The sequence below is a fragment of the Colobus angolensis genome, unplaced genomic scaffold (assembly GCF_000951035.1).
Source record: "Colobus angolensis palliatus isolate OR3802 unplaced genomic scaffold, Cang.pa_1.0 Scaffold184, whole genome shotgun sequence".
Lineage (NCBI taxonomy): Eukaryota > Metazoa > Chordata > Mammalia > Primates > Cercopithecidae > Colobus > Colobus angolensis.
Genome location: NW_012114977.1, coordinates 4,639,646 through 4,662,295, shown reverse-complemented (window position 1 = coordinate 4,662,295; position 22,650 = coordinate 4,639,646). Strand labels below are relative to the sequence as shown.

The following is a 22,650-nucleotide window of genomic DNA, read 5'->3' as shown; positions in this document are numbered from 1 at the left end:
TACGCGGGAGGCTGAAGCAGGAGAATTGCTTGAACCCGGGAGGCGGAGGCTGCAGTGAGCCGAGATCGCGCCAAAGCACTCGAGCCTGGGCAACAGAGAGAGACTACAAAAAAAAAAAAAAAAGAAACAAATAAATAAACAAACAAACTGTCATAACAATCTAGTGAAGTAGATACTATTACTACTTCTGATTTTGGACATGAGAAATTGAGGTACAGTATCCTTTTTGTTAGCCAATCTATTACTTATCAATTGGTTACTGTTTCAGAAAAAAAAAAAAACAAAAAACACTGAATTACCTGCATCCATATTCTGCCTTAAAAAAAAAAAAAAGAAACATACAAAGGAACACTTTGCCTGTGCTAGCAATACAGGCTAAGGGCTTCCCTAGAATATGGTACGGAGACAACCTCAACCTCACTTACCTTCCTGGGTGCAGGAAGCAGCAGTTTTGTTCCATTATAATTTCTACTGCTAGGCAGATTGTACTTTGATTCAGCAGATGGAGTAATTTAAGACTGTTTTCATTGCTTCTCATTGGAAATACAAATTTAATCTTGTATATCACTGGGAGAGTTTAGCAATCAGCTTGTACTACTCATTGACAAAGAAAAATAAAGCTAAAGAATGACAACAGGCTGGGCGCACTGGCCCACGCCTATAATCCCAGCACTTTGGGAAGCCGAGGCAGGCAGATCACTTGAGATCAGGAGTTTGAGACCATCCTGGCCATGGCAAAACCCCGTCTCTATTAAAAATACAAAAATTAGCTTGGCATGGTGGCGGGTACCTGTAGTCCCAGCTACTCAGGAGGCTGAGGCATGAGAATTGCTTGAACCTGGGAGGCGGAGGTTGCAGTGATTACACCACTGCACTTCTGCCTGGGGGGATAGAGTGAGACTGTGTCTCAAAAAAAAAAACAACAAAAACAAAAAACAGAATGACAACAAATTATGTTGGAATTATCTGAAGAGTTAGGGTAAACAAATGGTTTACCTTAGACTGTGAGGGGTTTTCTAGGACCAGGGATCTCACCTGTTTTAAATACCTTTGTGCATTCTGTATTCTTGGGCTTCATTATTATTATTACTTCACTACATTGAGTGAGTCCTTTCTTTCCTAGAATGAAAGCTGCCTGAGGGCAGGAGGCCTTGTCCACACTCTGGGTCCTGTCCCCCAGTGCCCAGTGTGGCGCCTGGCGTTAGGAGGTGCTCAGTGAATTCTGGCTGAATGGACTGAGCTAGGACCCCTCTGTGAAGCAGGGCTGAGCTCCAGGAGCAGGGCCCAGTCTCTCTTGTTCTGCCTTGTTGCAGAAGGAATCAGGATAGGTGTCATGATGCCCTGATCACCTGTCCCCTCCCACCGTCTGCAGAATGTTTGCCTCACGGAGGAAACAGCGCTACTGGCCATTCTCCATGGACTGCACCGGCACAGAGGCCCACATCTCCAGCTGCAAGCTGGGCCCCCAGGTGTCACTGGACCCCATGAAGAATGTCACCTGTGAGAATGGGCTGCCGGCCGTGGTGAGTTGTGTGCCTGGGCAGGTCTTCAGCCCTGACGGACCTTCGAGATTCCGGAAAGCCTACAAGCCAGAGGTGAGGACAGGGCATGAGGTGTGGCCACTTGGCACCTGGAGGGGATGGGAGGTGTTGAGGGAGTAGGCAGGATCCCCCAGGAGAGTGAGGAAGGGTGGCCTCAGCTGAGATCACCATTGTGGCTGCTTTACTCTGAGACCCGAGCGCCCTCTGCAGAGAAGGACCATCTGGGGGAGAAGACTACCCCAGCATCAGTTGTCATAGGCTGTTTGTGCGCTGTCTGCTTACCCGGCAGGAGCAGACGATGAAGGGTGTGCAACAGGGACCTTGCACCCCTGCACAGTTCCCAAAGGAGAACTGGAAATGTGACCCAACTCTGAAAAGCACATGCAGTCAACGACGCATTTTCAAGCATGTTTGGTTTTTTGCAACAGAAAGGATAACAATTTTAAAAAGCTTCCACCAAGGTAGAAAACCTGCCATTATCCTAAGTCATCCATACATTAGTCACATTATACTTATGTGAAACAGCACGTGTATGTATGTGTGTGAGTGTGTGTTATGAGTGTGTGTGTGGGGGGGTGTGTGGGGGTGTATGAGTGTGTGTGGGGGGTGTCGGCATGTGTGTATGAGTGGGGGTGTATATGAGTGTGTGGGGGGTGTGTGGGTGTGGGTGTGGGGTGTGTGTGTAGGGGGTATATGTGTGAGTGTGTGAGTGTGTGGGTGTGTGTGTGGGTGTGTGGGGTGTGTGAGTGGGTGTGGGGTGTGTGAGTGTGTGGGGCGGTGTGTGAGTGTGTGGGATGGTGTGTGGGGGTGTGTGTGTGGGGCTGTGTGTGAGTGTATTCCTAAAATGTAGATGAACATCTTCTCATATAAAGTAACAGCCCCATTTCAATGGGCTGATTTCTTTTTTTCTTCCTTTTTTTTTTGAGACAGAGTTTCACTCTTGTTGCCAGGCTGGAGTGCAATGGCATAATCTCTGCTCACTGCAACCTCCGGCTCCTGGGTTCACGTGATTCTCCTGCCTCGGCCTCCCGAGTAGCTGGAATTACAGGCACCCGCCACCATGCCTTGCTAATTTTTGTATTTTTAGTAGAGACGGGGTTTCACCATGTTGGCCAGGCTGGTCTTGAACTCCTGACCTCAGATGGCCCACCCACCTTGGCCTCCCAAAGTGCTAGGATTACAGACGTGAGCCACCGTGCCTGGCCTAACGGGCCGATTTTCTAGAACAAGTAAAGTACTCCAACCACGGCAGGCTTGACCCAGCTTCTGAAAAAGAGCAGGTGCCCTATCTGTCTCTTCTTGATTCGCTTTTCTTTCTCCTCCTCTTCCTTCTTCCTGTATCCATCAAAGAGTCTCTGTGATTTCTGTGTTCAGGAAACAGCTAATATCTGGTGAGTGGGTGGGAAGAGCAACTGGGAAGAGGAGAGGGAGGGATGGGAGAAGTGACCGATCATTTCTCAGGGGCTGGTTCCCTGTGCCAGGTAAAACCCCAGTCTTAGTGCACTGTTTGCTGACGCGGCATGAGTAGACGAGACAGCATCTGATTAGCGTGATGGTCGGAGTAATCATCACCTTGGCGGGGGTGAGTTCCAGGTGGGCTGTCACCAAGTCGGGGCTAAGAGGGAGCCAGAGGAGGGAGAAGGGCTCTGGGGTGGGGGCAGAGAGTGTGTCAACCAGGTGTGTCAGCCAGGTCCAGGCAGCTGAGCAGGAGCAGCAGAGGCTGAGCCAACCAGCCTTCCCCCAACCATGCCCTTTGTCTCCTCTCCTCTCCCCTCCCTCTTTCCCCTCTCCGCTCTGCAGTCTCCCCTCTTTGTTGAGACCTGCTCTGGAAAGGAGGTGATTACACTCCTCCAATATAAAAGGACACCATGGCAAGAGCTGGATAAACCACACTTGGTTCCTCCTTCCCAGGCTTGGTGGTGATTTGAACAAAAGACTGAGCCTTCAGTGAGGGGACTAGAATGCATGCTGCAAGCCCAGCACTCCTCAACCAGGGGGAGTGGGAACTATTAGGAGTAACTTCCTGGCACTTTCAGGAGGCCCTGCCTCCTCTGTCCCCTCAAGGGCCTCTGAAGAGCACAGAGGTGACCACACCATCATATGTGTGCCTCCAGGACATACCTGGACAGCGCCACTTCCCCCTCCTCCGACAGTCAGCCCACCACCCCCTAAACCTCCACCTTCCTTGCCCCCTGTGTATGATTTGATGGCCACATCCTTTCCACAGCCTCAGCCTGAGCCTCTGAGCTTTCCTTGTGTGTCATCCAGAATACCAGATCCTACTGTCTTGGAATTCCTCTACTGTGCGGTTTAAAGCAAAGGAATCAAGTTCATACCAAAGCAATTAAAACAGAGCGAGCGTGCCTTACATCATATTTTCCCTTGGTTTCTTTCTTTCCTCTGGGGCCAGCTGACTGCTTGGCCACTGCCGGGCTGGGGCGAGGTTATTTGACACTCTGCCTCCCTTAAGCTTAGGTCATGGATGGTCCACTCTGTGGGAAGACAGCGAAGGGAGGTCAGGGAAGCAGGAGGCCACCATTCTGCAGAAAACAGAGCTTGGAGCCAGCCAGCAGTTCTACTTGTTTTGTTCTGCTTGGGGTGTTTTTTTAAAGCTATAGGTTAAAAGATCCTGCAGCCACTGGGTGTTTTCCCCTTTTTTTCTTCTCCTCACACTGCCAGAGTCAGAGCAGTCCCTGAGGTCTGTAAATCTGGGTGCTTTCCCAGCACCCCACCCTGCCATGGCCAGCCCCAAGGTACAGTTGGTGGAGAGGCAGGTTCTTGTATGATGCCATCCCCCTCAGCGTAGCTGGTGGACGTGAATGTTTGAAAAGGTCACCTCCACCCAGGCCTGTCTCGCCCTGGCCATCACTGGTAGGGTGAAGGCAGTTATGGGCTGAGGACAGCATAGGTCAGGGCAGGCAATGACTCTGGTCTGAGGTGACACACTTAGAATGGCTACACAGTCTTCTGTCACTCCCTCTGTGGAGTTGAATTGAGCATCAGCAGTAGCTGAGAACCTCACAGGCTTCTGAGCCTCCTCCAAAACACACACGCGTATATATGCAGCATGCATGCAGGTCAGCTTGCACACACACGTGCACGTGCATGCGCACACATGCAGAGAAACGGATGCAAACCCAGGTATGTGGACAGCTGGAGTCAAGTGACCCAGCTCCCATCTTGTAAGACATGATCCACTGTGACCAAGACGTAGAGAGTGTCTTACTCCTGTCTAACTCAGTAAAGCCCACAAGGAGATTAAAGCTTCCAGACTGTCAGTGAACACTAGGGGTGTTCAAACTGTAATTCTCCACCCTCTCTGCATAGCTGGTTGGCTGCATCTTCTGGAGTCAGGCCAGTTTGGACTTGGAGTCAAATCGGGAGAGGCTGGTCATGCCCCCAGCCCTGGGACAAATCAGTGTGAGGCTCCCCATCCGTTCTCTGAGTCGTGGCTGTGTGAACGTTGGCTTTCCAGCTCCCTGTCTTCCCGTTCTCCTGTCTGCTCCCTCCTGCCTCTGGTTGCTATGCATAGCAGAATCGTTCCAGTGCCTGCCTAGTACTGTGGAGTCCCTGCAGGCCTAGACTGTAGCACTGTGTCATAAGCAAGGTTCATCCAAACTTGCTTAGAAGCAGCCTTGTTATAAGAAAGAATTATGATCCATTTGGAATCTGCAGACTTTGGAGGGTAGGCGCTTCTTTCTCTAGCTCTAAAACATGAGGCTCTGGAGTTAGTGGGGGAAGTGCTGATGGAAGGTTGTGCCACGCATAGGTTGGGGTGATGAGTGATTGACGGTCCCCGATGGGCTCCCCAGGGGACCAGGACAGAAGCTCCATGCGAGGGCTGCAAAGGGAGCTTGCACCAGAGCTGTCTCTGTAGAGGAAGCTCCCATAGCCCGACACACCCACGACACACACACACACACATCCATACATCAAGCACAGTTGCAGCTCTCAGACTGAGTGCCTGGCCTGGGAACAGGGTGGTGGGGAAGGGAGGGGGCGGGGACAGTGGTCGCCCACTGAACGTGCATCAGCATCTGTACTCAGCAGGACCCTGTGTCTCTTTAGCAACCCCTGGTGCGACTGCGAGGCGGTGCCTACATCGGGGAGGGCCGCGTGGAGGTGCTCAAAAATGGAGAATGGGGGACCGTCTGCGATGACAAGTGGGACCTGGTGTCGGCCAGTGTGGTCTGCAGAGAGCTGGGCTTTGGGAGTGCCAAAGAGGCAGTCACTGGCTCCCGACTGGGGCAAGGTAAGGAGTGGGGAGGCTAGAGGGGGCCTCTCTTGCCAGGAGCATGGTGCCGTGAGCACAGCCTGGCTGCTGGCCGTGAGCTCTCGGGCAGTCCTCACTTTCCCTCCTCCCTTTGGCGGCTGCCTGGGAGAGAATCCCAGGCCTCTCCCTGGACAGAGCTGAAAGGGGTCTTAGAGAACATTGAGACCCTATTTTATGGATTTGGAAGCTAAGGCCCAAAAAACGGAGTAAACGTCCAAGGTGAGATAACATATTAGTGGCCAATGAATACCCCCCCGTAGGTCTCCCAGCTCCTAACCCAGTGATCTCTGCTGCCCCACCAAAAAAGCCGGGGTTCTCAGGCCCCTCCTGCAGGAGAGGGCCTCCGAGTTCACCAGACTGAACCACTCTGTACAACAAAAGGACCAAATGCCATCTTACTTTTCCTCCCCGGAGCAGCCCTGCACACAGTCCCTCCCTGACAGCAGAGAAAGGGAACAAGATGCCGCCCTCCGGATGTCCTCAGACTAATTAAGAAAGGGCCTGCTTTTTATTAACTGTCCTGAACAAATCTTTCGTGTGAGCAAAAAAACAGAAGGAAAGGAGGCTTTCAAGTGGGTCTCTTGGTGGAAAGTGATGTTGCAGCTAGAAGACGACACAGAAGAGGCCATTTCCCCTCCTCAGGAAGCCTCACGAACACCACTTATCCTTGCAAGCCTTGGTCATTGAACAGGAGGAGTTTTTACCCCAAACAGACTGTGCAGTCTAGGAGTGCCCAGCCCTCCCCGAGACAACTGTGACTTGAGCGAGAGACGTCCTAGTCATTTCCTGGAATTTTTTCAGCCTTGACCAGCAGGGAGGCCGCTGCAGACCGTCGGCTGCTATGGCTGGGAAGGGATGGGTAGGAAGCAGAATGGGCTACAGACAAAGGGTGGGGTGACCTGTCCAGTGGGGAGGGGATATTTCCATAGTGTCAGATGTCGGGCCATCACCCCACAGAAAGGAATGTGGTGAGGTCACTGATCACAGCCTGGAGGAAATGATAGTCCTCACTAGCCCAGGGCCTGACACCACATCCAGTGGTTTTCGGTGTGAGGCTCTAGAATCCTGCATTGAACTTAACCTCCAGCTGAGTCAAAGACCGTGGAGCTTTCCCCCTTCTAGAAGTGGAGCTCATCTGTCTAGTGCCATTGGTTGTTACCTTCCTCGGCGTCCCCACATCCTGGCCTGCAATTGGTCAACTCTTACAGGGTCTCCTGATGTTGGAAGGAGGCCTGCATTCCAGAGGCCTAGAGAGAGTCCTGGAATCATGGATAGTACTGCTGGAGAGACCTCAGGTCCTCTAGTGCAAGAAATGAGAACAAGTCTGAGGTCACCCCAATCATTGCCAGCAGAGAAAGACTGAAAGCCAAGTCTTCTAACTCTCAGACGTGAGCTTCTTCCTTATGCCCACCTTGGCCCAGTCCTGTTCACGTTCAGAATGTGTCTCTGCCTCTGTTCTCCAGTCTGTGCAAGCTTCCAGGTGTGCACTGAGGTTTGGGGGTCTGGGGTGTACTCTAAGTCACATTGTGCCACCTGGCAGCTTCCATTGGGCCATATAACAGTGCTCCTTCCCTGGGCACGGGTGAGCTCCTCAGGATCCCCTGGATCTTTTTTTGAGGCAGACTCTCACTCAGTCACCCAGTGCAGGGGCGTGATCTCGGCTCACTGCAACCTCCGCCTCCCTGGTTCAAGCAGTTCTCTTGCCTCAGCCTCCCAAGTAGCTGGGATTATGGGTGTGCACCACCATACCCAGCTAATTTTTGTATTTTTAGTAGAGACGGGGTTTCACCATGTTGCCCAGGCTGGTGTCGAACTCCTGACCTCAAGTGATCCACCCACCTCAGTCTCCCAAAGTGCTGGGATTACAGACATGAGCCACTGCACTCGGCCTCCCTGGATCTTGACTATCCCTGCCGTTATTTACTGATTGGCCAACGTGTGGGTTTGTGCTCTCCCAGGCCCTACAGGACAGAGTCCACTCATTCTGAGGAATAAACAGGCCCTCGATGACATAAACATTCCATTTATCATGGGTGTGTGCTACGTGACCTAATTATTTCACTGCCCAGAGCAGCCAGAGGTTTCCAGGGGCCTGCAGAACTCTAGGAGAAAGAGGCATTTGGCATTTTTGATGCTGTCCTGGAAAGAACCAGTGGATGATTGATCATCTCCTGTCATGCTGGGCGGGGTAACTCCAGTAGGCAGAAAGGGAAAAGTACTACATTTAATATCAAGTCACAGAGCAGACAGGGTCAGCCCCTCAGCCCTGGCTCTAGCTGATGGACTGAGTGACCACACCCACAGCCAGGAGACGTGAAAGGGCAATGACTGGGAGTCGGGCAATCTGAGTCCTCCTCCCTGCCCAGCCACCTGCTTGCTTGGTGACCTTGAGCAACCTTCTGGGCCTCAGATTCTTCACTGTGAAACAAGGTGGCCGGACGCACAGCACCTGCAGCTCTGACTGGCTCCAGCCTCGCCAGCATAGATGTGAGGTCCTGGTCAGGCTCTGCTCTCTGTGCCTCAGGACTCCTGCGGACATCGGGACTTCAACTGCCTGTTGGTCCCTCCACCTCCCTGCAAGGCTGCATGCCACATGAGGACGCACCTGTATCTGTATCTCTGTGTCCTTAGTGCCAAGTCTGCCAGCACGCAGCGCTCCAGAGCTGTTGACGTTGTAAAGAATGAATGAATCTGTTCCAGTTGAATCAGTAGGGTCAGCAGAACAAATACTTGGTGAAGAAGTTGCAGCATTAGACAAGTTCCAACACTAGACCAGTGCCATCTGATAGAAACGGAACAGGACTCACGCCTGTAATCCCAGGACTTCGGGAAGCAGAGGCAGGAGGATCACTTGAGCCTGGGAGTTCAAGACCAGCCTCGTCAACATAGTGAGACTCCCCTCTACAAAAATTTTTTTTAAAATTAGCCAGGCATGGGCTGGGTGCGGTGGCTCACGCCTGTAATCCCAGCACTTTGGGAGGCTGAGGCAGGCAGATCACAAGGTCAGGAGAGCGAGAACATCCTGGCTAACATGGTGAAACCCCGTCTTCACTAAAAGTACAAAAAAGCACGGTGGTGGGCGCCTGTGGTCCCAACTACTCGGGAGGCTGAGGCAGGAGAATAGCGTGAACCCGGGAGGCGGAGCTTGCTGTGAACTGAGATTGTGCCACTGCACTCCAGCCTGGGCGGCAGAGGGAGACTCTGTCAGAAAAGAAAAGAAAAGAAAAATTAGCCGACAGGGTGGCACACACCTGTGGTCCCAGCTACTCCAAAAGCTGAGGTGCGAGGATCACCTGAGCCCGGGAGGTAGGCTGCAGTGAACCATGATCACATCACTGCACTCCAGCTTGAGTGACATAGCGAGACTCTGTCTCTCAAAAAGAAAAGAAATAGAACAGGAACCACGCATGTAACTTTGCATTTTCTAGTAGCCACAATTTTAAAAAGATGACATTAACTTTAATAACGTATTTTCTTTAAACCAGTGTATCCAAAATATTATTTCAACATGTAATCAATATGAATGTTATTAATGAGATCATTTGCATATTTGGTGCTAAGTCTTTGAAATCCAGGATGTATTTGACACCAGACATCTCAGTTTGTCTGCATTCCTGAGTAGACAAACTGGCTGGCTACATTTCAAGTGCTCCATAGCCACATGCGGCTGGTGGCTCCTTTACTGGAGGGGGCGGCTCCCCAGTTTTACAGCAGTGGCTTGAAAACCCTTTTGCATGCAATCCCCAAGAAGGAATGCATGTGACATGTAAAACTCCAGCAAAGGTTTTCTAAACAAGAGCTTAGCTTTACAACATGCAGAACCCGTGACATGTCCTGTTCTGTTCTCTTGTGCTTCCTACAATCTGATTGTAACCAGCTTAGTTGACAGTTCAGGCCGCTCATTGGCCTGGACCCATGGAAGCCATAACACTGCTCTATGATGTTAGACATGGCTTTTCCACCGCGCCCTAATTCTGCCTCAAGCCTTGTGGTCACCTAGGCCAGGGTTTGTATGTGGAGAAGAACAGAGCCAAGGTGGAGATGGGGAAGGCACCGTGTGGAGGAGCAATTCAGGGGTGCCCCAGAACCCAGGAGTAGGTGACAGCTGCAGGTCAAGGTGCAGAATGCCAAGCCCAGGTCAGCAGAAGGAACTAGAAGCCCACAGACACCATGGGCACGCTGAAGCCAGATGCCCAGTCTGGTGTCCTTCGGAGTGTTTTCCACTCTGCCCAACCCCCCACGGAACTCAGTGGGGCAGGAAGAGGGTGAGCCACGCTGGGCCTCTTTCTCTGTGCCGTTCCTTGGATGCACCATGGGTATACGTGCTTCAGGAGGGAGGCCCTGCCCCCCGGGGCCTCATCCCCAGATGTCTGAGACAGCCACGCAAGTTTACATAGAAATTCAGCCAGAAGGAGACCAACCAGTTGAGTCTGAGGCATGCTAGGCTCTTAAGTTGGCTTTACCTGTCCTGTCCAGTCTTGAGCTCTAGTCTTAGCAATCTACAAACATTGGTTGAGTGCTCTTCAGCCTGGCTCTTGGAATGGAGAATTCATTTATTCCACAAATACTCCGCTCTCCAGGAGCTTATGTCAAGTGGGAGAAATAAGAAATAACCTTAATCAGGCCAGGCTTGGTGGCTCAACGCCTGTAATCCCAGCACTTTGGGAGGCCAAGGCGGGCAGATCACTTGAGGTCAGGAGTTAGAGACCAGCCTGGCTAACATGGGGAAACCCCGTCTCTACTAAAAATACAAAAATTAGCTGGGCACAGTGGCTCGCGCTTGTAGTTCCAGCTACTTGGTAAGCTGAGTCAGGAGAATTGCTTGAACCTGGGAGGCAGAGGTTGCAGTGAGCCGAGATCGTGTCACTGCACTCCAGCCTGGGCGACAGAGCAAGACTTCATTCCCCCCACCACCGCCCCCTGCAAAAAAAAAAAATCCCAACCTGGCAAAACACATATTATAATTAATTGGCCTTTTACAGATGAGGAAGGTAGAGGTAAAGCTTTTATCACTCTCCAAGGATTCAACCTAATCTTCAACCTCAAGCTGAATTCAATCTCAGGCTGCCTGCCCAGCTCATTGCCGCTTGAGCAAGATGTGTAACAGGCAAACGTTCAGACAAGTGGGAGTTCTTTCAAGCTGCACCATGAAGGAGGATGGAGGTTTTTCTTCAAGGCAGGCTTCTCCTTAGATGGAGGCAGAAAGAGGGCAGTCCAGGAGGCAGGACACAGTGAGGGCTTCCCGAGGGGGAGGAGAGCTCGGGCGTTTGGACCAGATCAGCCCAGCTGTTTCCCAGACAGAACCTTCTGCTCTTTCCCAGCATAAGGTTTTCTCTCCTGACTGTCTCTGTGCCCATGAACTGTGGGCCTTGCTTGCTTCCTGGGCTCTGATTAGGATCGGTGCCTTGTCACAGCCTTTCCATGCTAGTCCTTCGATGCTTCCAGCCACCATCACCAATGCGTTTTTATGCATTTTATAACATTCCAAGGAATTGGAAGCATCGTTTATGAATTTCCAAGGAAATAGAAACTTGGCTCCTGCCTGCTAACATGGGTTGATCTAGAAGTTGGTTTTTGGCCTCAGTAAGCCTCGATACCAGCCGTCTCCAGAACCCCCCGGCAGAGTCAGGGGCCCTCCTTTGAGCCCTACAGCACCTGTTGTGAACTTCATCTTTGTTACTGACCACGTCGTATCACAAGCCTTTGTGTAAGTTCTGCCTCCCCCGGGAACTGGGAGCTCTTCAGGGCAGGGGCCTGCCTTACCCATCTTTGAATCCACAGCCCTAGCAGGGAGGCAGAGGGTATCAGGCATGGTATCTATGCCTGTATCACTAGCTCCTGAGTACTGGACTGTGCTCTGTGATTTCCCTTCACTCCATCCATACCTTTATTTTTAAAATCCCCTTTTCTAACTCAATCCAATTTGTACATGCCATCTGTTTCCTGCAGGGACCATTACAGATACAGCAATAGTCGTACCTTTGAGATTCATAAACGCATGGAACATTAAAGTCGGGAAGGAAACGTATACTTCTAGTCCAATTCCTTTGGACTAGAAAAAGAAGGAGAGAAAAGTGGTATTCAGAGAGGCTGAGTGATCAGCCAAGGTCACACAGCAAATTAGTAGCAAACTTTATTTGCTCTTATGGGATAAGTGAATCCCAAGAGAATTGGCACTGTTCTGTCTGGAGAGAAGAGGCTTGGGTCACTGAGCTGATTATGAGAGGCAGTGGGGAGAGGCATGTTCTTATTGTCCAGGGCTTTCTTGCCAATCCAGAAGGTTTCCTTCCAAAGCTTTCATAGCACCTGTTTATTCTCCCTCTGCAGGGATTGGACCCATCCACCTCAACGAGATCCAGTGCACGGGCAATGAGAAATCCATCATAGACTGCAAGTTCAACGCCGAGTCTCAGGGCTGCAACCATGAGGAGGATGCTGGTGTGAGATGCAACACCCCTGCCATGGGCTTGCAGAAAAAGGTGAGGGGACTGGACACCTAGAGGGGACTATAACTGAGGCCGCAGAAAGTATAGCCACAGAGCTCTGAGGTGAACCCAGGAAGTGACCAGGCGTTGCTGCTAGTACTGCTGCAGACATTGCCACTTGGCATTTGCAATGTTTCGTTCTCCCTCTGAACTTCGGGCCTGGCCCTGGCCTGGCAGCAGGCGCAAGCCCCTGTGTGCAGTGTGAGCTGGAAAGGCCCTGCCACCTTGCATGTTAACATCTGAGTTGAGTTACCTCACCTCTGCCTCACCACCTCCAAAGACAGGCGTGGGACCGGCTAGCCATAACCTTATCAAAACACAGTGCAGCCTGGCTGTGCTCTGCTGGCTGGAGGCGTTTTGTTTTCTCTATTCATGTTCAGAAAAAAAACTGGGCTGCCACACACTTCGTTCCGTTCTTTAAAACTCTGTGCTGCTGCCACTGAGAACCAAAGGAACAGGAAAAGGGAAATGCCTGGGCTGTTTTAAGAGACTTGGAGAGGGCCTGACCTTCCCTGGCATCCTCCTTGGGTGAGGAGGTGGAGAGGGTGAGGACAGAGGCTCCTGGCTGACCACGAAGTCCCATAGGCTCCATTGTCATTGGTGAGGTTAGACCCCGCTCACCAGAAAGCTGCACGCTTTCCAGGATGCTGGCGCCCTGCGTGGGGCCCTGGGAATGTCAAGCTGCGTCCTTTGCTGAGTTAGAACTGCATGCCAGCTACACTGTGCGCTCCAGTCTTCTCTAGAAAATGGGAAAAGCCCCCCAGTGCATGAAGTGTCCAGATTCCTTCCGGAAGAGTCAACCCTTCTCTGTGTGATGGAGGCCATCGCAGGCCTGGTCAGCCTTAACAAAGTCTTGGAGCCTTGGGAAGTGCCCTTGATGACCACGTGTTTTCCTGGCCCCAGAGGCAACGAGGCAGCCACATTCTGCAGCCAGAGCCTCTGAGACTTGCCTTGGCTTTAGGACCTGGAACAGGAACACTGCTCTGGCTCAGGCAAGAGATGAGGGAGGGTAGGGAAGGACTAGAGGAAAGTGGATGCATTGGAGAGAGACGAGAGATAAAACCCACAGGTGAAGACTTTGATAGGATATGAGATAAGAGAGTGGGAGATGTCAAGAATTGCTCCTCTGTTTCTGGCTTGAATAACAGCAGATTCAGGAGCCCAGCAAACTATGATGTGTGGCTAAGCCCACCCCTCCTCCAGGTTTTTTATTCATTTGTTTTTTGAGACAGGGTCTTGCTCTGTTGCCCAAGCTGGAGTGCAGTGGTATGATCATAGCTCACTGCAACCTGAAACTTCTGGGCTCAAGGGATCCTCCCACCTCCCGAGTGTGTGTGCCACCATACCTGGCTCATTTTTTAAAGTTATTTTTTGTAGAGATGGGATCTCGCTGTGTTGCATAGGCTGGTCTCAAAATCCTGAGCTCAAGTGATCCTCCCACCTTGGCCCCTCAAAGTGCTGGGATTACAGGCATGAGCTACCATACCCAGCCTGTTTTTTAAAATAAAGTTGTATTGGAACATGGCCACACCCAGTCATTTAGGGTAAAGAGAAAAGACAAGTTAAGATTTGTGATCTCTGAGATACCAAGTGGAGTTGTCAAACAGGCAGCTGGTTAGGTGGGTCTCAGAGAGACCAGCAGGGGAGCCATGGGACAAGATGCCAGCAGGCTCTGGAACCTGCCAGGTAGGGGTTGTGGCAAAGAGAAACGGGCCCAGGCAGGAGTCTTGTGAGATTCCAACATGTCAAGGTCCCGAGAGCACCATCCTTCCAAAGAGCAGCCCCCACTGATAGGCTCCTGGGGAGCAGCGTCAGCTTCTGCTGTGGTGCTCAGTGGAGTCACTGGGCCTCCCCAGCTGCTTAGGGTGCCTGGGGTGGGGACCTCACTATAAGACCACGCTAGGTGGCTGGACGCGGTGGCTCAAGCCTGTAATCCCAGCACTTTGGGAGGCCGAGACGGGCGGATCATGAGGTCAGGAGATCGAGACCATCCTGGCTAACACGGTGAAACCCCATCTCTACTAAAAAATACAAAAAACTAGCTGGGCGAGGTGGCAGGCGCCTGTAGTCCCAGCTATTCGGGAGGCTGAGGCAGGAGAATGGCGTAAACCCGGGAGGCGGAGCTTGCAGTGAGCTGAGATTCGGCCACTGCACTCCAGCCTGGGCGGCAGAGTGAGACTCCGTCTCAAAAAAAAAAAAAAAAAGACCACGCTAGGCATGGCACTGCCACCAGGGGGCTGCCAAGAGTGCTGCTGAATCTGAGTGTGTGTGTCCCGAGCAGCAGCACCTGGCTTAGGACTCCAGGACACTGGGGCTGATGGCAGTGTAGTGGGGAAGCTCCCTTGTCCCTCTTGGTGACCGTGGCCTTCCTTTGTGTCTGCAGCTGCGCCTGAACGGGGGCCGCAATCCCTACGAGGGCCGAGTGGAGGTGCTGGTGGAGAGAAACGGGTCCCTTGTGTGGGGGATGGTGTGTGGCCAGAACTGGGGCATCGTGGAGGCCATGGTGGTCTGCCGCCAGCTGGGCCTGGGATTCGCCAGCAACGCCTTCCAGGTGAGAAACCCCGGCCTCAGACCCCGCATTCACCCCCCGTGCAGTCTGACCACACTGTCTTCAGTCAGCCCCCCTCTCCCACATACCTTCCCTAGCCGTGCAGGAAGGACTGAGGAAGTTGCCCTGGATCTGGAGGCAGGGAGCCTCACTCTGGCCACCGCGCTGCTCCTTACAGGCCTGAGTCCTCGGGCAGGTCGCTCCCACCTCTGCTTCAATTTCTTGGCTGCAGAATGAGGGGCTGGGCTCTGCTTTTCATGGTCCACTCCTGCACTGCACACTGGGGTTCACCCTGAGCTCAAGGCTGATCCTGGAGGGGTCCTGATGTGCCTTGTGCAGAAGGAAGCAACTCAGTCCTTCAGGGAGGTGGCCCAAGGCTCAACCCCCTCTAAACACCTTAGCTTGCTCCCTTGGAAGCCTGCTCTGGTCTGAACACATTTCTCCACTGGCATCTGTGCCTAATGCATTCTCCCATTGACACGCTAGGTAATCTCCAAGACTTGTCACATCATCTGCACTTCGTCCAACTCCCCTTCTCCAAAGAGAGAGTGACTCAGCTGAGAACAGCTGAGCTCTGGTCCTAGTTCCCACCCTCCCACCCCCATCACAAAGGAGCAACAAAATAGGAGGCTCTGGGTCTAATCTCGACACATTTCCACCAGCTGGCTGTGTAATGGTCTGGAGCAAAGCAGCCAACCTTCCCTGCCTCAGTTGTCCTCCATGTGACGTGGAATGAATAATCCCAAGTCCTCAGTATCCTGGCTCTAAACACTTCCCTTAAGCAAGCAGCTTACAGAACGGGAAGATGCTTGGAGACCCTCCTCTTGTGTTGTTAATCCTGACTCCAGCTCTCCTTCCCCAGTGGCCCTTCTTGGGACCTAAGAAAGGGGTTTAGGGAGAGAAGAGGAGAACTCCCGCATCCTTGCTGAGCCTAACTGTCTCCCATGGGCTGGGTGGGTCCAGGTCGCTCTGATGGGAGGTCCTGAGCCCTAAGCAGAAGCTGCCCGAGGTCCCCTGCCCTGTGGCTCTTCATTCCAGCCTCCAGAAGGGGCAGGCCTTTGAAATAGCTGCTTACGCCCTCTGGGAGCTCAGCTTCCCCAGGCAACACAGTGTTTCTGCTAATACTGTTTATGACAAGCCAGTGCAGTCTCTAAATCTCCAAGGAGAGTGGAAAAACAGTGCCACGTTTCAAGGGAGTCTTTGTCCAGATATTTTTCTTCCCGGTCAGCTCATTCCTAAGACACCTGGGCCTCAGCCGGGGTCATGAAACTGGCCTGGGGCTGACATTTGTACCAAGTCTGCCACGGATCACAAGCCCCATCCCTTCTCAAGTCCCCAGTTCTTCATCTGGAGGATGGAGGTGGGCATTGGTCAAGTTCTCTAGAGAAACAGAACCAATAGGTTGCATGAATGTGTATTTGTGTGTGTGTGCGCGCGCTATCAACCAATGGGACGTATGAATGTGTATTCATATATGTATGTGTAGATCTCACACACACAGCATGAAGAAAGGTATTTCTTTTCAGGAATTGGCTCATCCAATTATGGGGTTGGCAAGTCTGAAGTCTGCAGAGTAGACCAGCAGACTGGAAGCACTGATGTTGCAGCTTGAGTCTGAAGTCAGTCTGTGGTCAGAATGGCCTCTTCCCTGGGGGCCCTCAGGTTTTTTTTTTTTTAACCCCTTAAGATCTTCAACTGATTGAATGAGAATCGCCCATATTATGGAGGTTAATCTGCCTTACTCCAGGTCTACTGATTAAAATGTTAATCTCATCTAAAAACAGCCTCACATAAACATCTAGAATAATATTTGACCAAATATCTGGGTACTGTGGCTTAGCCAAGTTGACACATAATATGAACCATCACAGGAGAGCTTAGATGAGATATAAATACTTCCAAGGCCCTTCCTATCCTGATGGTCTGTCTCTGACGATCCCGAGAAGACCTCTCTGAGCTCCAATCCTGCCTCAGCCTCCAAGCCCGAGAGACCTGAGGAACACAGCACCTGTGTGCTCATCCCGTTTCTGTACCTGACGGCCCCCATTCTGCTCCTCATTTTTCTCTACTCAAAACTTCTCTGAAGTATGAAAGTAAATCCTTACAGTATTTTGAAGCCCCATAGAGCAAAGGAGCCAAATAAATCCCAGCATCCTAAGCCTCGGATCTCCTCAGCTTCTGTGCAGAACTGCTCTATTAATTGCTCTTTAAACTGGGGAAAAGTCTAAATTCAGAAGTTCATCTTTATAACATGTCTAACGATTGACATATGCAAATAGATTTCTTCTCTCTCGCCACTTCCAATCAACCAATAGCATCTTCCTGGAGCACTGTGTTGAGAAGGATTCTGAGATCCCATTCAGGATTAGAGGAGAGAGTGCAGTGATTGATTAGCAATGTCTGCCCTGGCTCAGGACTAGGAAGTAGGCAACCTGAGTTGTGTGCACCTGGCATTCCTGACATGCAGCCTTGCAGTGTTTGACCACAACCTTAGCTCTACTTCCCTGAGGGAGAGAGTGACAGAGTCCAAGTGCTAGGGTCAGGAGACCTGGATTCCCACCCACTCTGCCACCAACTAACTGCACAGCTTGGATAGGTGACTCTCTGTGCTGTCTCCATCCGAAAAATGGAATCATAAAACGTTGGGATTTTTGTGAGGCTGCAAGTTGACAGGATATGAGAAAGTGACAGTTCAAGGTGATGTACCCACCATTTGTTTTGTTGGTTCTTCCAGGAGACCTGGTATTGGCACGGAGATGTCTACGCCAACAAAGTGGTCATGAGCGGAGTGAAGTGCTCGGGAACGGAGCTGTCCCTGGCGCACTGCCGGCACGACGGGGAGGACGTGGCCTGCCCCCAGGGCGGAGTGCAGTACGGGGCTGGAGTTGCCTGCTCAGAAAGTGAGAGCTCCTTCCCTCCCTCCCCACCGGGCTCCCGAGGGGACCGGAGTCCCACCAGTTATTCCTCGAGAGACTCTGAAGCCTTGCCATGAGCCAAGCAATAGAGAAAGGTGGAATGAAATCCTAAGGGAGAAAAACTGGGGGCAAGAGAGATGACCGCACCCCAACCACAGATCGCTGTCTATGACATAGTGGGGAGAGAAGGGGGAGGGAGGGGCTGCAGTCTGTAGCCCAGGTTCAGTCACAGGACCACTGCTACCGCAGTGACCCAGGGCAGACTACAGGACTGAGCGCTCCTCCGTCATGCCAGTTAAATGGGAACGATGACACCTTCCATGGGTGTTGGCTTCCTCCCTCCGCCTCCTCCGTGGAGCATTTCCTGTTTTCAGACCCTGGAGGTCACTTAGCTGCCTGGTGGTTCGCTGGGAGTCCTAGAGAGATTGAGCCCATAGAGGGAATGCCAGCCAGGATTCAGGATGAGCCACTTCCTGAAGCCTCCCTCCCACGCTGAGAGAAGAGGAGCAGTAGACTACCTTTTGGAATGCTGTCCTCCTGAGCCCAAACCCTGCCCTCCCTTTCCTGGCCTTATAATATAAACCCACACGTAGCCATCTCCATTGGGAGGCCCAGATACTGGCCGGAGAACTTGAGACCAGAGCCTGCCTTACTGGCTGATCTTGGAAAAGTGTGTCAGCCTCTGTGGTCTATAGTTGTAGTTTTCCCTAGAAAATAGAAATCAAGTGTGACAATATGCACGAGGGCTTGGTAAACAAAGATGCACTGTCATCCTGCCATCACAGAGAATGAGGGATTGAACTGAGCCCAGCAGCTGCGTCTCCCACCAACCCCTTTTAGATTCACTAGCATCTCCTAGCCCTCACAAAGCAAGACCTCAGGGCAGGCTTCTCTGGGCAGACATCACAAGCTATCACATCCTGTGTGAGAGGAGAGATGGTGAGATCACCACCTTACCAGCTCCCCAGGGGAAAGCATCCCAGCAGAGAGGAACAGCCACTCCCCTGTCGGGGAACTTTTCTTTATTTATCAATTTATTTATATTTGCAATAGTCCATCTTTTCCAGAAGGAAATTAAGATAATACAAACCTAAATGCAATTCAAGATAGCATAAAATAAAAACAGATGAAAGACAGGTGCTGGCAAAATGGTAGTGGCTTAAAATGGAGCCAGGGGAGGGGTTAATTTTAAAAACGTGTACTAGGGGGTTCTATACCTTTATTATGAATAGGTCATTAATTTCACAGTGAGCTTCCTAGCAGCCAGAGCAAAGAGAAAACTGGTCACTAATAGAACTAACAGTACCTATGAGATGAAAACTAACCCATGAGTCAAGAGAAGCCCACAACTCTAGAGATTAAAGGGAATTTCTCTCTGAGGACTGAGATTTATGAGATGAACGATGCCCTCAGATTCTCATGGAAGATCCAAAAATGAGTTTCGTGGGGCGATTTCTCAGAATGCTCCACAGCTTAGGCTGAAGCATCACTGGGAGTGTCTGCAGCGGGGCAGTAGCCTTTGGGGCCAGGAACACAGCGCTTGGCTCCTCTGGCCAAATGCATGTTAGAGTATTCAGGGAAATAAAGTAATTCTTCAGCAACCCTTCATGATATCTTATTCTCACCCCACCAATTGTATATGCTGGAAATCTACACATCCTCCTTGATTCTCCTTCTTCCTCACCATTCCCATGTCCAGTCCCTCTTGATTTTTACCTTTCAGTATTTTCTCAACCTTTTCTATGTCTTTCCCTGCCACTGTTGCTGCCTGTGTCCAGATGACCACCTTCCACACAGCATCACTGCAAAGGAGATCCTCACAGTGACACGTGCCCCTGCGGTGGCTTCCCCTCCTCTCCCCTCCCCAAAGCCAGAGCCAAGACCACCTCCCACTTAAATCCCACCCTAGGGTCCCACCGCACTTCTGTGACCAGGGGCTCACACAGGGCTCGTGTTGTCCGGCTTCCTCCCAGGCCACCCCCACCCGTCCTCAGTGTCTGCACCACACTGGCTTTGACCCTCCCTCATGCTGCCAGGGCCTGGCACAGGCTGTGTGTTTTGTCCCAACCTCATCCTTAGTGTTATTTCCTCAAATCCCCACCCCTCCTTCAGAGAAAAACTAAAACACAACTTCTCCCAAAGAAGCTTCCTGACCACGCACCCGACAGGCTCCTCCTGTTATAATTCCCATCATACCCCGCATTTCTCCTGCCAGCTCTTGTTGCAGTAGTCATTATTATGTGCTGCATATGTCTCTCTCTTGCTAGAGTCTAGGATAGTTCCACCTCTGCCTTGCTCAGCTCTGTCCAGAGAGCCTAGCACAGTGCATCGTAATACTCAAGCCATGGGTAGGTGGAAGGATGCCGCTTAGGAGTTCTGCTGCCTGCTGGATGCAGGGGAGGCCAAGTCCCCAGCCCATGGCAGGTGTTGAGATTGCAGGTCCCAGGCTCCCAGCTAAGCACAGAACGTGGTACATTAACGATCTCTTTCCTCGCGAGCTGGAGAGAGAGACCAAGTGGAGACTCCCGTGCTCAGCTCGGAGGTATTCAGAGGAGCTGTCAACTAATAAGAGGCTCACACGACACCCTCATAAAAATCAGCATGCCCAGAACAGTGGGTGCAGGGCAATGCTGCGTCTTGCATAGCCTCCAAGAAGAAATACTTGTCAGTAAACGGGAGTCTCCTGATTTACGGCTTCCATGCCCCACCCCACATGCCATCTGTGTGCACCCTTTCCCTGCCCTTCAGTTCCACACCCGGTTCTTGCGAGTGGATCTGCTCTCTAGAGGATGCCAGCTCCTTCAGGTGCCAGTGAGCGCACAGGGTTTACTGAGAACCCGCTGGGCTCTGCCGCAGCCTATAAGGCTGGAGCAGGAGGGGAAGAAGGGAGACAGAGCTCCCTCCTTGTGCTGGTGAACTTGAGGGAAGCAAAACTCACAGACTCTGCTTGCTTAAACTTTACAAGCAATTCTGCCAAGCAGTCTAGGGGAAAAAAAAATTTACAAGCAACTTGTCAAAATAAAAGATGGCAGGATCTTGTGATCACTGATTCATATATGGCATTTTTCTGGGTACTAGAAATGCTCACTGAAAGCTCACTTTTAAAGGTAAAGCCTACAGTTACTCCTTTTGCAAAGAAGCTAAGCTTCCTAATACAATTGTTTAGTAAACGTAGATTGTAGCCATCAGTCATTCTTTTAACACCTGGTCTGTGCAGTGCGCTAATTGAGTAAATCAAGCGTTGTAAAAGACAGGCACCTGGGGAAAACTCCCACATAAGGCAGCAGTGTGTGCCGTGGAACCTGGAGGAACCTGTTAAGAAGGCAATTTGGCAATAGGAATCAGAGACTTAAAAATAGACAGTGCTTTCTCCTAGCAGTTTCCCTTACAGAGATGCATTCTAAAGGAAAAAAATAAGTTATATGCACAGATTTACTACAGGGTGTTTATCACACCTTATAACTGCAAAATTCCAAACAGCCAATATATCTAAACATATGAGATAGAGCTAGGAATTAAATATTATGTAGCCATGAAATGAATGTGCCGTAATGGATATATGTCAACGTGAAAATATGTCAAGATGGATTTTAAGGGAAACAGTATTAGCACACCATAACTCTACACACAATATTATACATGTTGGAAAATACATCATTTCCAGAAGAAGCAGACCAAGGTATGAGAGGTGTTCTTTCTCTCTGGGTAGAACAATCACATCGTTACTGTCGTTTTTTGCATTTCGTTATTGAAAATTTGAAGCCACTTGAAAGTAGAATAATATAATCAACCCCCGTGTGCTCATCACTCACATTCAGTGCTCATGAGGCGCGGGATCTGTTAACATACCATGGTCTGTGCTTAGCTGGAAATTTCAACATCTGGCTCATCTGCACCAATAACTGAAGAGTTGTCAAAGAGGACTCACAGCAGAGGGAAAGAGGAATTTAGGGTCTTGCTAAACAAGAAGGTAACCTTGAGGAGCCCTTGAGCCATTCCAGAAGGTCGTGGTAGGCAGGAGAGGGGTTTGCCCCAACTCAAGACTCAGAAGTGGGAGCCTTGGGGAGGGGTCTCTTGCCTTGTTGACCAGCATTCCGTCCTCCGCAGCCGCCCCAGACCTGGTCCTCAATGCAGAGATGGTGCAGCAGACCACCTACCTGGAGGACCGGCCCATGTTCATGCTGCAGTGTGCCATGGAGGAGAACTGCCTCTCGGCCTCAGCTGCGCAGACCAACCCCACCACGGGCTACCGCCGGCTCCTGCGCTTCTCCTCCCAGATCCACAACAATGGCCAGTCCGACTTCCGGCCCAAGAACGGCCGCCACGCGTGGATCTGGCATGACTGTCACAGGTAGGACTGGCTCACCACCCTCCCCGCTAAGCTGCCCGGTGGACGTCCTGCGGGCCTCAGATGGGAGTTCAGAGTTGCCAGGGTCACTTAGAGCCAAGAGGCTGCATGGTCTGGAGATAGGATCCTCCTAAGTGGGGGGCTTGCGTCTGCCACACTGGCTGTCAGGTTTCCCGAAGCCATTCTCCACTCCAAGTTCCCCTGGCCTGCCACCCCTTCTTCCTGCCTCCAACACTTCTAACATCAGGAAACACACTTTGTTTTGAGCGCCCATACCCTCCTTGTTGACCTTCATCCCATGGTTTCCAAGTGTGTCCACAGGTTTGTGCGCTGCCAGGTACTCCAGGCTCTGCAGTTGTTGGACTCTGAGTTCCTTTGGAAATATTCCCAGCTGGGCGCAGTGGCTCAAGCCTGTAATCCCAGCACTTTGGGAGGCTGAGGCAGGTGGATCACGAGGTCAGGAGATTGAGACCATCCTGGCTAACATGGTGAAACCCTGTTTCTACTAAAAATACAAAAAATTAGCCAGGCGTGGTGGCG

General features: G+C 51.4%; 1 protein-coding gene across 2 annotated transcripts in view; it reads left to right on the top strand.

Annotated features, from left to right (window-relative positions):
* LOXL2 (lysyl oxidase-like 2) overlaps positions 1 to 22,650 on the top strand; it is a 100,225-nt gene that overhangs the window by 64,974 nt on the left and 12,601 nt on the right. For both annotated transcript variants that reach the window (XM_011939859.1, XM_011939860.1), the window contains 6 exons: positions 1,373 to 1,595; positions 5,610 to 5,793; positions 12,142 to 12,293; positions 14,683 to 14,850; positions 17,582 to 17,747; positions 21,870 to 22,113. In XM_011939859.1, coding sequence (XP_011795249.1) covers positions 1,373 to 1,595; positions 5,610 to 5,793; positions 12,142 to 12,293; positions 14,683 to 14,850; positions 17,582 to 17,747; positions 21,870 to 22,113 — 1,137 coding nt within the window. The remainder of the gene's footprint in view (positions 1 to 1,372; positions 1,596 to 5,609; positions 5,794 to 12,141; positions 12,294 to 14,682; positions 14,851 to 17,581; positions 17,748 to 21,869; positions 22,114 to 22,650) is intronic.